The 14,595-nt window shown below is 37.8% G+C and overlaps 1 protein-coding gene across 2 annotated transcripts; it reads right to left on the bottom strand.

Annotated features, from left to right (window-relative positions):
• Positions 1-1,257: 1,257 nt before the first annotated feature.
• LOC140009490 (1-phosphatidylinositol-3-phosphate 5-kinase FAB1B-like) lies at positions 1,258-14,595 on the bottom strand. 2 transcript variants are annotated; one of them, XM_072055190.1, is made up of 13 exons: positions 14,020-14,509; positions 12,758-13,464; positions 11,537-12,286; positions 8,847-9,000; positions 8,378-8,722; positions 6,683-7,525; positions 6,265-6,596; positions 5,427-5,550; positions 5,181-5,339; positions 4,200-4,734; positions 3,193-4,130; positions 2,514-2,780; positions 1,258-1,867 (listed from the first exon to the last, which is right to left on the bottom strand). In XM_072055190.1, the coding sequence occupies exons 2-13, from the start codon at positions 13,369-13,371 to the stop codon at positions 1,541-1,543; spliced, it is 5,388 nt and encodes a 1,795-aa protein (XP_071911291.1). In that variant the 5' UTR covers positions 13,372-13,464; positions 14,020-14,509; the 3' UTR covers positions 1,258-1,540. The 2 variants fall into 2 exon arrangements, with proteins under 2 accessions (XP_071911291.1, XP_071911290.1); XM_072055189.1 differs by having other exon boundaries at positions 3,193-4,734; positions 14,020-14,595.

Raw genomic sequence — 14,595 nt, 5'->3', positions numbered from 1 at the left:
GATGTACTTATGATTCTGGCAATGAATTGGACTTGGTACAAATATTTTCTTACTGTTTTAATGGAGGGTGGAGGTGCATTATTTTTTTTTTCTTTTTTTCCCAACAAACAAGGATGGGATTTAAGAAACAGATAATTGAAATCACCTTTCAAGTCCTAGGGCTCAATTTTGGCCACTGGACTAAGATTTTCTCGGTGGAGGTGCATTCGTTTGTTCTACGTTAAAAAGAATAAAAACAAAAGTCAATTTCTTTGAAATCCACCAATGTTTAAACATGGAAATATTACAGAAAAAAATGACTGTGAAAATCAACTTTAATTTAAAAATTTTAAAAAGAAGAAAAGAAAAAGGAACCGAAGTTTCTATTTAAACTTCAGCACCAAAAACAACAGGAAAAAAAAATTCCTGGTCGACCAATCCTTTGCCCCCCACGGGTTGCTCGGCTGAGCTTCGCGTTCTTAGTTAAGGCGCCTGTCCTGGTTTCGATTCCGAAGCTGGGCAGCCTGGGGTATCTTCCTGAGGATCGGTGGGGCCCGCTCTCCTCAGGGTTAGGGGACTAGTCGGGTGTAGGCTCGGATACCCCTAACTGAAAAAAAAAAAAAAAAAAAATCCTTTGCTCCACTCTATTATCCTCCTCCTTTCTCCAACCCATTCATTGTCATCGCTGAGACAATAAAGTGCACTTGTAAACAATGAAACATTGAGAGGATTGGTGGGTCAAGCCTTTCATTTTGGCTATATGCCTAACTCTCCGATAGTTACTAATGATTATCAAGTATCCTTTTCCTCTGTAACTTCGTAGGAAATTAACTCACTAAAAAACAAATAAAGACAAATGGTATCCAGTAGTTTGATCAATATGTCTCTCATTTCTGTAAGTTGTGGAAATCTCTTCCCATTCTGCATGAAGGTGAGCCGAGTGGCTTATTAGCAATCCTACAAGTAATGATTTCCTCTATTTTAGCCTCCTATCCAATTGTTGCTTGCTTGTTGCATTTAACAGGAAAGGAGGTTTTTGACAAAGTTGCGACCTGAAGCCTGACTGTACGGCAATACAACTTCGATTTTTTATACAAAAATAGTTAAAAATTCTTGTCAAGAAAGTAAGATTGTGAAGGACAAAATGTCATATTCATACACAGTGAGGCCTCTTTAATTGTTTTGTTTGTGTGTGTGGGTTTTTTTTTTTGTGGGTGTTGTGGGGGGGGCCTCTGTTAGTGGGAAGGTAGAAAAACAATTAACAGCGAATAGAACAACTTTGAAAAGAGAGAACAAATTTTATTAACAGCCAACTGTACATAATGACTTTCATGATACTTGAGGAAGATGATCTCAGGAAAACCTTCTGAGAAAGTCCCCCAAGTTAGAAAATATCCTTTTATCACTGTTTTGTATAAAAAATAAAGAATATACCAATTTCATGGCGATGCTATCAACTAACTTGGGTAGAAGGTTGGGGGAATAAATGAAGGAAGAGAATATACAGGAAATAAGGAAAATCCTACATCTACCTTGCACCTTGGAATCCTACACAATGAAATCAACTCAGAAGCACACCACCTTGCAAACTTTCTTCACATAGTTCAGATTCGGATCTACTGGCAGTAACTGTTGACGAAGACCACTGATCTGGTACCATTAGAAAATAAGCACACATGGCTTTCCTGAATCTTTTCTTGTATTCACCTGGAGATATTACAGTTGGAGTTGCATTCTTGGGCCCTCCAAGGATGCCAGATGCCTTTACCCAGGTCTCAAGGTGCTTGTCCCACGTATACTGCCTCATAAAATCAATAATCCCAACTACCAACTCATGCTTCTCCTCGTCCATGCCAACCAGCAGTGAATAGTCCATTACATCTATTGACTGCAGAACCAAACATCAAAAACAATGAGAAGCTTTTACTGGTGAAGCTGAACTGACATTTTGGCAGTAAGTTTCATTTCCTAGAGAACTTACAGTCTAAAGACTTGGGAAAACACAATGCAGATTACATTTACTCTAATAATATCAAAAGGAATCTTAACCATCATTGAAATCACATACCTATATGTATACAACTTCTGAAATGTATGTCCACAAGTACATTAACATATCAAACGCTAATTTTTTATCAAATGATACAGGTCTTTCCTTGCTAGATTCATAGTTTTAAGAGAGGATTCCTCGTATGAAAAGCACATCGAAAAGCAGTGTTGAAAGAGAGGGCAACAGACAACAGAACATATAAGAGATGTCAGCCGAAGCCTCTTTGATTTTGTAACATTTCAGTTTATAAACGGAAAAAAATCAGCTATGCTGGTTTTTCACTTCCATATCATAATAAACAAGAGGTTGGGTGGTAAGGTGGGAGGGATTGTAAGTGAGAGGTCTTGAAGGAGGAGGTCATTTACCCAAAAAAAAAAAATACAGAGAATTATTCAAGAAGAACACTAAATGGCAGTCAGCTGCCATCAAACAGAAGGCCATTCATGTTCCACACACAGATTATGATAGGGAACTAACAACTTACAGCAAGAAATGCAGTATCGTTCCATACGGCTCTCTCCAGCAACCTCTTTGCTTTGGGTCCTACAAATATTGGAGAAGTTGGCATTGCTTCTATCAGGTTTTGATCAAGAAGAACCTTATTGCTTCCACTTGAATCTGGATTATATCGTGATCGAGAAGAACCTTTCAGGTCGTATAGTCTCACAATATTACGCCCAAAGAGAAGATTCTCCATTACCAAAACATCCATCTTTGATTCCTTTCCCCCTTTCAGATGCTTTGAGGTGACCTTCAAAACAACCAATAGAAAAAAATATTAAGCAAGGCAGTATTCTGAGGTTTGTTGAACAAGAATGCCATATGGATGATCTGAAATACATCTAGAAGACAGTAGTAGTAAAATATAACTCGCTGCTTTCATATAGTAAAAAAGTAACTTAATTTGATATAATAGGACAAAAGAATTTGACATAGGATGCAGCAAATATGTCACCCTAAAGAAGATAACTGCAAGTATCTAGCGGGATTTGATGTATAAATCTTTTCAAAACAGAAGGACACCTAAAACTTTAGATGCTTCTATGTTTTCTTACAAAGTCGTGTTGCCAAAAATGAGAAGCATATATTACTAGCTAGCTTAAGCTTACTGCCAAAAATAGTGCAAAGGATGGATCATTGAAGATTGATTATAATGACAATACCTGATAGATACCCAAGATCTTTGCCAGGCAAGTTGGGCTTCCAGTACTAAGAGATTCGGACAAGTACTTGAAATAAGCTCGTCCGAAAGTAATAAATGATTCCAGTTCTGTTTTTGTAACCTGCTTAATAATAAAACGGTCGTCCAAAGTTTTTGCAAAAAAGACATTACTTTTGCCACCTTGTGCACCCCACTTCCTACAACGACTGAGAGATCGTATGAAATCTAATTCAGAGGGGCAGCAACTTCGTCTTAAAGCTTCAAATTGCTTGGCATAGTAACAAGTAACTGAGTACTTAACCTTCCCAAGAGGGCCATCATCTGAGAAAGATACTCTGGCATGCAATGCATTAGTATAAACAACTGGATCCAAAGTTGACGAGCCTCGAGATCCAGACACTGACAAAACACTTTCATCAGTTGACCCAAGACTTCTAAGGGATCCTGAAGCTGCCTCATCAAGTGAAGGAAGCAAAAGTAAATTTGCTGACTCCAAGAATGGGAATGAAGGAGGAGAATGCAGCCCATCCTTTGTGGGTTCAGTCAACATTTGATTATGGTAATCTGGTGAGACAAGAACATATGCTATAATGCTGGTAGGTTCATCATCATAAACCGGTAAAACAGTGTCGTTAATGCCTACAGGTAGCAGAACCCTGGCACCACCTTGATGCAGCAGATCACGAAATGAAGAGATATAAGCAGGATTATAAGTGCTAATCTTATCAAGTTTGTCTTCATTTGCCGTAGAACTCTTTAAGAATGAATTATACAAATTCAAAAAGGGCATGGTGATCCAACTTCTGGAATTTTCCCTGTTTTCAGGCCCCTTTGTAGACGACAGAGAGAAAAAAGAATCTTGATATTCAACCCCACCTTGTACAGTTCCACTAATTTCAATATCTTGGTTAGCCTTGGTGCCATTGAGACTTGAAGCATCTGTAAGACAAAAATCAGAAATTGAGGAACCATTACCCTTAGAAGTTGTACCTAGTGAGTGGCTATCACCTGTCCATGCAGCATCAAGTGTATCAGATAAATTTTCCACAATGGGGATCTGCCCATCAGAGTGGACCCGTCTGACGGTTTTAAGAGACTCTGGGCCAAATTCATCATTGCTATTTGTTCCAGAAGGCTGATTAACCTCATTATCCTTCTGACAGTATGAGCCTTCATCCATGTCATTTCTATTGTGATCCCCATCAGGTGAGTAAAAGTTGTCATATCCACCTTGAATAAATGTTACATCAGGCTTCAAATTCAAAAGAAAAGAATCACAGCTACTGAAGCCTTTACTCGGCTTGGAAGTCACTGCCATCTCAGATGTATTTGAACCAGAACTAACAGTTTTGCCCTTCATTTTAGGCGTTGAACTGCTCCCTCCACGGAGATTGTTATCATTGAGATTATTCATTTGTATTAACCGCTGGTCCCAAATGTAAGAATGAATGATCAGTTGCTTCCTTAATCTATTTACCGCAAGAATATCAACTGCAGGTTGACCAGCTTTAACTTTCCTATAAAGCACTTCATCTAGCAATTCCTAGACAAATACAACAAATCTCAATCAGAAGACAATACAGCACGAGTACCTCCAACAAACACAAGAAACAAAGAAAATTTCATTGGTAATATGGATAACAAAAGCACTTCTAACATTCTACTTATACCCCAAAAACAAAAAAAATATTTCTTCTGAACACAAAATGTATCACCATCTGATCACATATGAATACAAATATCTACTGTATTTAACAAAACTCAGCAACAAGATCAAACGTAAAAAGATCAGAAACAATAAATTATCTCTTCTTCCGTAGGAACCAAAATGTGCAAACAAAACTTTACAATCCGCATTTAGTGTCAACAATTTTTAATATGCAGATTACAGTAGGTTACTGATGACAGGACCAACACATACAGGAAAACTCTGAACTTGTAAAACCATTAAATACTATGTACTCAGCATAAAGCATCCAAACAAGTGACCTCAAATTCCTTTTTCTCCTTCTGTAACACTCCTTCCAGTTCAGATTTTCGCTCCATAACTCGTGGAGCTTTATTGCCGTTATCGAGTCGGATATTTTCTGTTATCTGATGAAGAGATTTGACCACCTCAGCAAACAAAAGTTCTGCTCTGCTGCAGACCTATGAATTACAAAATGAGGATGACACTGTAAGTGTATATTGTAGTAGCTGTCAGACCAAATAATACAGATTCCAAGACATTCGAACCTCATCAGCTTCTTTCTGAATCCATTCCTGAAAATCATAGTTGAATTCAAGCTTTGGTGGTGGGAGATACACAGAGTGGACATTGATGGGTGCATATTGGAAACAAGCAGCCATCCTCCCAAAACTGCAAATGCAGCAGAAAAGTTGATACGAATATGAGGCAATGCTACACTGAAAAGAACTAAGTACCAGGTACTCGATTTAGGTTTGGAAAAACAAGGACTGATAAGGAAACATTTATCTAACAAACCAAAGTAATACAATCATCGTTATGGATGAAATACCAAAACAAATATTAAAAAAAAAAAGGACACAGGAAAAATTGACCCAAAAAAGTTAACATAATAGAAATGCGAAATTATCAGTGTCTCAAGAAACTTAAGTTCCTGCACCAAATTATCCTTTCCTGAGCTATACTCCAGCTACAAAAGGATTCTGTTACAGATGATTATTTCAAACATTGTTAGCTGATTCCCCACAAGCAACTGCCAAAAGAATTGACAAAAAGTGAAAACAATGAAGAAATCAACATGATATGAAGTATCAGAGCAGTTGATAAAGTGTTACAATATTCAGGATGTCCAAAACAGCAATTAAGCTGATTTGTTTGAATTGGAAATTCAATCTATGGCAACAGAAACTTGATTAGATGAAAGATTCTCGGTCAAATTTCTTCAAATATTTCTGACATTTTTCATCATCGATATTACTTTGCTTAGGTAATAAATTTGATTTTCATTTTAACTGTTAATTTACCAGCAATTGATAGTAATGAAAATGTAATGTACTATAGCATCTTCAAAATGCCTTCACAAAGAAAAGAAACTGAGGTATATACCCATAAAAGCGGAGACAGTCTCTATGGAGGGAATGACCGCAGCTTGCAACCCTGCTTGCAGCAGCATGGTTGGAAAAGCTGAGTTCCAAAAATTTTCCAAAAGATAAGCCCCAGGCAGCATCAGACATTACAATCCTCTTGGTGGCAGGTGGGAATCCATTGATTCGAGGACATCTCAGACACCTGTGCCACATCCAGATTTTCCCTGCTTGCTCCCCTGGCAAGAAAAATTCCGGCAGTTTCCTCACGGAAATTGTAAGACTGCCTTGCTGATGACTATAGCAATGTATATGTGCTTCAGATGGCATTTGACATGAGTGACATCGATAGTTCTAAGCAGAAAACATGAGCTATTATAATTTCCAATGGTGGAGTAAATAACCAACATATAAATGCAGTAAGAGAGATGGAAGCACACCTGATCAAACAAATTGTCGCGTAGAAACCGGCCCAAGGGCTTATCAAAGGTTCCATAATACTTTATACGAAAAAGATGAGCACGTTCACATACAGACCTTTTCCAAACACAGCGTGTCATGAGTGATACCAAAATGCTCTGATTGTCAGAAGCTGAAGAAGAAAACTCCCCTTTGAGAAATGCAACCTCATTAAGGTGGTCAAAAATGCTTGAATTTGAAGGTAAACAATGTTCAACAGAATGTAAATAGCAATGTCCTTTACCCACTGCTTCAGAGTTACAAGAACAACTAGAATTCAAACTATCCTCTTGCACTTTCCTAGTGCAGATTTCTGATGGTTTGCACACAGAGGACGCCTCCAGAGACAGCTGAACCTTCTCCCTCTCATTTGAAGCAGGATAACCACAGAACTCTTCTCGGTGACAATCTGAAACTGTATCTCTTAAACAATGAGAAGAACTGAGAGAATTCACATGGTTCTGAGCACTCCGTATTGAGTTAGAACCTTCAGACAAACTAGACTTTTCTTCGGGTAGTAGACAACCATTAGATGATGTGTTATGTGAAAAAATGTTGCAGCTAGATTGATATGGCTGCTTGGAGTCAAAATTATCATGAGCCACGGTAAATTCCCGTATAGTGGAAATCGATCTGTCAATACCTGATGGTTTATCAGGTAAAGCAACTTTTACTGGAGACTTCAGAGGGAATTCTGGAAGAGAAGCACCTTCATCAGCAAGAAAGGACGTCTCAAGAGCCAAGTGATAAGCGGCAAAAACTCCATACTGCATTACATGCTTCACTTTCTTCAATTCATCCCCATTGGCACCCTTCAATAGAACCTGAATCAAAGGAATGCAAAATTTCAAATCAATTATGTTATGAACTTTCAACAAGCCAAAAGTAATCAGCAACAGGAGGGAGAGAGAAAAAAAAAGATATTAAGTGGGTATCTGATGCACAACAGAATGTCCAAGTTTGTCTATTATGTGGACACCTAAAAATTTTTCCCAATATGGTCTACTACTCCAAAAGATATATAAAGAGCAAACAAAATTTAAACATTCTATACAATTAATTAATATTCTTTACCAAAATTAAGGGCAAGAATAGTAAAAATCTTATTGCCCATCCACATGTTATATCCATTAGTTTCTCTCTACCCCCTTCTGGGAAATATAAGTGGTCAATGTCCTAGTTCAGAATTTTGGAGTCAAAGAGAAGTAAATTCATGTGAAAAAAAAAATTAGGCAAAAGACCATTTAAACCCTCAGTAAAGCACTCAGATAACCAAGTTATTTTCAAAGATCTACCACTTGGCCTTGATATTAAACCAATTTTTGGGTTAAAGACTATTAACATATTTAACCCTTCAGTAAAGCACTCAGATAATGAAGTTATTAAGAACATAACAATTTTAGGTTGACTCCAAGCAATTAACCTTATTTGTATGAATAACTAGGACCGTGATACTGCTATTCTATTAAAGAGCCCCTTTCGCGCCCCACCTACAATTTTCCCCCTCAACTAAAAGCACACCACAAGAATCAATTGCTCTATCTTAGATAATGTATGCAACAAACTAATAAATAAAACAACTAAGCATACAAATATTTCAAGTTCTACAAATCAAGTTTAAGATACAATTGCACAAAGATAGGACTGTAATGAAATGAATGCAATGCCAGACTTACAGTAAAACCCAATGGCTTTGGGCAGCCCTCAAAAAACATTAATGTCTTTGTCAATTTCTTCCCGCCTTGCCCTGCGCTGCCATGCACTTCAAGAAACTTCTCCACATGAAATGAGTCACAATATCCCAGCTTCTGTGTTGCAAGATGGTCAACTGAAGGCACTATTTGTGCTCCAGTGCAGCGGGCTATACGCTCCAGAAGTGACCTCTTAATATTGAGAACGAGAGATATGTCTTTTGCAAGAAGATATTCCTGTGCAAATCGGGAAACTGATTTTTCTACTAGAAGGACATTTGGGTGATGGGCATCAATCTTTGCAACAGCCATCTTCAAGTGGTCCATTTCCTAAAACAGGAATTAAAACCCAATGATAAAGAAATAAAAGAATTACTTCAGCACTGCATTGATATTTAGGGAAGCAATTTTAAAACCATAATAAAAACAGAAAAGATAAAAGCGGATCCAAAACCTGCTGCAACAAAGTATCAAAACTTGACAAGTGATTAGCCACCCGCTGATACTCAAGGGCCCCTCCAAGGATCAACAATCGGGGTTTATCAACTTTTGACGTCATCCGCCGATGGGCCACATTTTTCTTACAGACAACCCCTTTAACCACCATACTGAAAAAATTAAACAATCTTATAAGCATAAATATGAACAGAATACATACAAACATTTTGATAGACAACATGCAACTACATGCCCTGAGAGATAACAGATTTCCCTCTACCACTTTAGAGTGAATAGCTAAATCAGCAGCTTGTTAAATCCTTACAATTGAATGAGGAAACTCCCTCCATCAACATAACCAGTTATAATTTTCGGATATGTGGTTGCATGTCAGCAATCTTGAGGCATTCAAAACATGTCAACCAAAGCCGCAAACACTTCGCCAATTTTCACAATGAGCATAAAGAAAAAAAAATCCTAAGAAAGAATTAAGAGTATACAAATGAAGTAAAACCAAGAAAAAAATGTGCCCTACAGCATGAGAAGATAATGCACTACACCAAAGTTGCTGCTAAGATATATGATGTAGCTATATGCATGTTTCCCAAAGATTGAGTACAGTGGAAGCAACGTTTAAAATTCAAGTTCAAACTATATGTCTTCAAATCAAAAGGTAATAAATACGAAGGAAAAAATTATGCATAAAATATTTCCAAACGAGTTGCCATATCTCATCCCAGTGTTTTAGAAAATTTTGTAAAAGAGTGATCATTTTTTTCTCAATCATTTGTTAAGATTATTAAGTAGATAATCACTCTATAATATAAGAATAGTTATATAAGTTTTTAAAATTCTACTACTCAATTCAAGGAGGTAAAACAACCAATAGTAAAAAATAACAATCTATCTGATTTTAATTCAAATTGAAAACCATTCTAATCTAATAAACAATTTTAACCTGGAGTGCAAGCACATGCCTCATATTAGCATCATATCACCAAACTTCAAAACAATCCTACCACACCAAATTGGACTTATAAGAAAGTATATTTTCAAAATTTGTTCTTATTTTTAACTCAAATGAGTTAAAGACATTTCAACAAGCAATTTCTTCAAAACATAATGACAAAATAAAACATGGTCATACATTTTTTTGCTTCCAATTTCGCTATAAAGAAGAAATTTTGAGATAAAAAAATGCTTGCCCTAAAACATGAGGGACATAAATCTGAAAGATAAAATGGCACAAAAGGTTATTAAACTATTTCAAGTTGCACAGTCCACTCATTGAACATTTTTTTTTACCCAAAAAGGTCACTGAACTCTTTAAAGTGTAATTCTTGGTCATTCTGTTAAATTCATGTGTTGAGGATGACGGCAACTTGTGTGACATATACACACACATTTTAAGGTAAATGTCTAAAAAAATTTTGGTGACAATTGGCGGTCAAAGTAGTAATATCAGAGAACTACGAACTTTAAGTATATTACACATAAGTCCCTAATCCATACCTAATTTTAGCACCGCGTCCCATTCTTTGCCACCATGTCTCCTCCCCTCTCCCCCATCCCCACCCTTCCCCACTCCCTGTCAGCATCCTCCTTCACTCTTCCCTGTCCCTTCTCTTCCCCCATTCCCACCCCCACCACCCCAGCCCTGGCAACCCCTTCCCCACCCTTGTCTCTTTCTCCCCAGTCCATTGGTGACCTCCTCTTCCCCAGCCCATTCAAGCCATATGCCAATCTCTCATGATTTATTTTGGATCTGTAATGATGATACCAGCTAGCACTTTAGAAGCAACGTATTGAATCCTAGCCATTAGGAATATGTATAACATGTACTTTTCACAGGTTGTTCCACAAGTAGCTTATTATGAGATCTGGACAAAGATGTGGTGGGAGGAGAAAGTGGTGGGGGCTGATAGCAAAGGGGAGGGAGTGGGGGTGTGATGGAATACAGGGAGGAGTTGGGGTTAGACAGGGTAGAGGGAGGGGGTCAAGGAGTTGACGGAAAGGAGAGGAGGGAGACTGCGAGAAGGGCGGAAGGGGCAATGGAGAAGGGGTGGGGGGACCATTTTATGTTTCATTTAGTTTTGTCTTTAGGACTTTTTTGACAATTATATCCCTGAAATCCTACTCATTTATGTCATTTTTACCCTTAAAAATGCACGTGTATGTCACATGAGTGACTTTTGTCATCCATAATGCACGAATTTCATGAAATGATCAAAAATTACACAAAGAGTTGAGCGACCTTCTCTGCTAAAAAAAGGTTTAGTGACCAAACCATGCAACTTTAATAGTTTAGTGGCCTTTTGTGTCATTCACTCGATCTGAAAATAGCAATTCCCTCTGTAGATTTCCAAGTTCAATAACTAATACCTTCCTAAAGTTCAAGTTGTTGGTTGATGATTGGTTAAAACCTATGTATGATATGAGAGTAGCAGACGTATGAATACAAGTTCAACTATTTTGCCAAGGTTGATCCCAAAAGAAAGCAAAAAGTTGAGTAGTCATCAAATTCTTTGTGGGTTCAGTTATATAATCTAATTTCTCTGTGCAGAAAATTTAGACTATGTAAACATTGTAAGACAGCCTACCTTGATTATCTTATGAGTGCATGAAGATGGCATATATCGGCAACATAAAACTAGCTTTCCCACTTATGTTGGGTGAAATGTCTAAAGATTCTCAGCAAAATCATACCTCTCACGACGATGTCCACAAGCTATACACTTTACTTTCACATATCCACCAGGATCCATGCACCCACTCGTGCTCGTATCAGGCTTCAAAAGTGTGGCAGCTTCCCAGGATAAAGAGGTAATTATGTCCAACCAACTGTCTTTGCTATCTTCCACATTGACAGGCAGGTTCTCAATTTGAAGAAGCTGAGCTATCAAACCTCTAAAATGCCCATCAAGCACATATTTCATCGCCTTCTTATGCTCCTCAATTGATCTCTCGCGATTACGATGCTCCCCACTGCCAAAGCTCCCTGAAGACCGCAAGTAACCCCACTCTCCTGCAGCATCATCTCTAGCATCTTCATCATCATCAAATGGAAGAGCATCTTGTTCATCCTCCTTGTCTTCTGGCTCTGGAGGGAGCCAGAGTAGGCTATTATTCTCAAAGTCCAGTGGTTCAGCAGCTGTACCATTGATGTTGGATGGAGAAGGAACTTGATCAATACAACCATTATTCAACCCCTCTGCTTCTTTGTCAAGCATTTCCTTAATTTGTGAGATATGTGTTTCTGTATTCTCAGGCATCATGGTGGAGCTCATACTTGCTTCATTTTTTTCCCCATTAGGCTGCACGTTGTCCACTCCATAATCATTATTGATATCACCACAGCTGCCAGAACTGTAATAGACTTCACCAGAAGAGAGGTGACTAGGTTGTGAATGCAGCCTATATACACTGTAATCATAATCCTCACCACCATTCCTGGCACTAGGTACAACAAAAAGAAGAGAGAATAAAATGAATCAGACGAATCACAATAGATATTCCATAGTTCAGATTCATAAACAAACAGAAAGCTGTTTGCATATATTTAGGACTAATTTGAGACAAAAAAAATGTTTGTTATCTGTGCTAGCACATTCTTATTCTTATAGATAAGACGAACTTTCAAAGATTTTGTTTCTGGAATTTAACAATAATAATTTTTGAAAGAGAACTTCACATTCATTTCATTCTGCGTATGCAAATTCTTTTCCACCATTTCATGTAAAAATGGCCCTGGAGTACTTGAGCTTTACTTGCTATGGAAGTGTTTGCTTGCTCCCATGTTAACCAAATATTACTTCTAACCACAAACCTAACAGCAGTTCATCTTTGACACAGTTTTTTCAAATGAATTGTATCAATTTGATTTGGTTACCTTTGCTCGTTAAGACATATTGAAAGTTCTATATGTACCTGTTACACGAGCCAAACTCATCACTAAGATGATCACTTATATTGTTCGAGTCTGATTTTCCAGGACATGATGGTCCATAATGTCTTGCATTAACTTCATCCATTTGATTAGCTTGATGCGGGCTCTGATCAGAACTGTATGTAACATGCTGGAAAGGGCCCATTGAATATGGAGTTGAACCAATACTGCAGCCGCTGTTACAGGTGCAGCTCGAATATGAACTAATTAAACTTGTTGACGAAGGAGATGGACTAAGGACTGGGCTGGATGTTGTCATCCCGTTATCAGCCGTGGTCATTCCCCGCTCCCAATGCTTAAAGCAATAGTTACAGACCCTAATCTTCTCCCTGTCTTCCCAACCTGTCCTTGACTCATCAGAGGGGGCAGGAATAGAGTTTGCAGCGCACTTAGCACAAAACACACGACCACAAAGACGACAATGATGCCTGCGATTAAAAACAGTAAATTGAGAGTCACACTCATAGCACACCCTGCAGCTTTGGTCTGGCATCCAGAAGTCTCTCGAAACATTTGTGGGCTCCATCCTGCGCGGTATCCATGACCTCACTCTATCAACTATCTCAGACAATTTATTATTATCAGGAGATCCCATGAATGTATATTCCAGTCAGTTACAGTCATCTTGATACAAATACCATCTGCCACCCCCTATACTAGCACCCGTTGATAACCATTCCCGTATATCCTACAAAGAAATCACAAAGAATACAAATTTAACACATGTAAAATCCAGGATGATACAGAACTCAAAAGAAAGAAAGAAAGGAAAGAAAAAACTCAAAGCTGAAATCTTTATTCCATTTCTAGTCAGAGAAGAACAATTTAAAAGTTAGAACCATTAATTCCAGTCGCTTCCTAAATTTGCACATATAGTAAATGAAAAGGAACATCCAATTAAATTGAATTGACATATATGTTTCTGAGGCCCCCAACTTCAAAACCTAAGCCTTAAGCCAAAACAATAACCATCTACAGGCAGAGATAGTCAAGACCTCAACTTTCCCCATTCCCTATCAAAGATTCAAGTGATATATTAATTCGAGCAAATTCAAAGTATAAACGGTTGCCAATAGTAATACTACAGCCATTTGATTGAAAAAAAAAAAATCAAACACATCAATTGGAAATTCTTCCACTAATTCTGGTAAATTCTTAACATCCCACTATTCACTTCTCAACAAAACAAAACAAAACAAAAAGGAAACCCAACGCATAGACAAGTTGAAATTACAATTATTACCGAATTCAAACAATTTCTCAAAAGTGACTAAGTCCGCTCAGCAGCCAGCGCAACCTTCAACTGTTTTGACTCCTTTTTACTGGAGACTTCCAAGCCCAAGCAACTCTAAAATTCAAGAAATATCGGGGGAACTGAAGAAGATTAAAGTAGTGGCTCAGAAGCGTTGAAGGGATTAACTTATTACTGCGAAATCATGCTCTCAAATGAAGAAAATGGTCTTATTCATGTCTGTATGCGGGAGCAAGTTGGAGTTGAAAATTGCTGCAGTTTTGGAAATATTATCAAGAATATTCACCAGCCATATATACAAGTAATTTTTTTTTAAAAAAAAAAGGTAGAAGCTTTTTTTTAATATAATTTATTCATTTTTTTCTTTGGTTTAAAAACAAGGATGGATATTACGCGGGGCTGAGTCGTCAGGAAGACAGACGGACAAGTCATGAAAATCATATGATTAAGGAAAGGGACGGCCACCACAACCACACGACTCCCACCTGCACATAAGCGGCTTTGAGTTTTTGACGTGTCCTTTTCCTTCTTCTTTTCTTTTCTCTCCCCTTCCCTTCCCTTCCCTTC

This window comes from Coffea arabica, chromosome 6e, assembly GCF_036785885.1.
Source record: "Coffea arabica cultivar ET-39 chromosome 6e, Coffea Arabica ET-39 HiFi, whole genome shotgun sequence".
NCBI lineage: Eukaryota > Viridiplantae > Streptophyta > Magnoliopsida > Gentianales > Rubiaceae > Coffea > Coffea arabica.
Note: the sequence above shows the minus strand (reverse complement) of the source record. Positions and strands in the feature narration are given on the sequence as shown.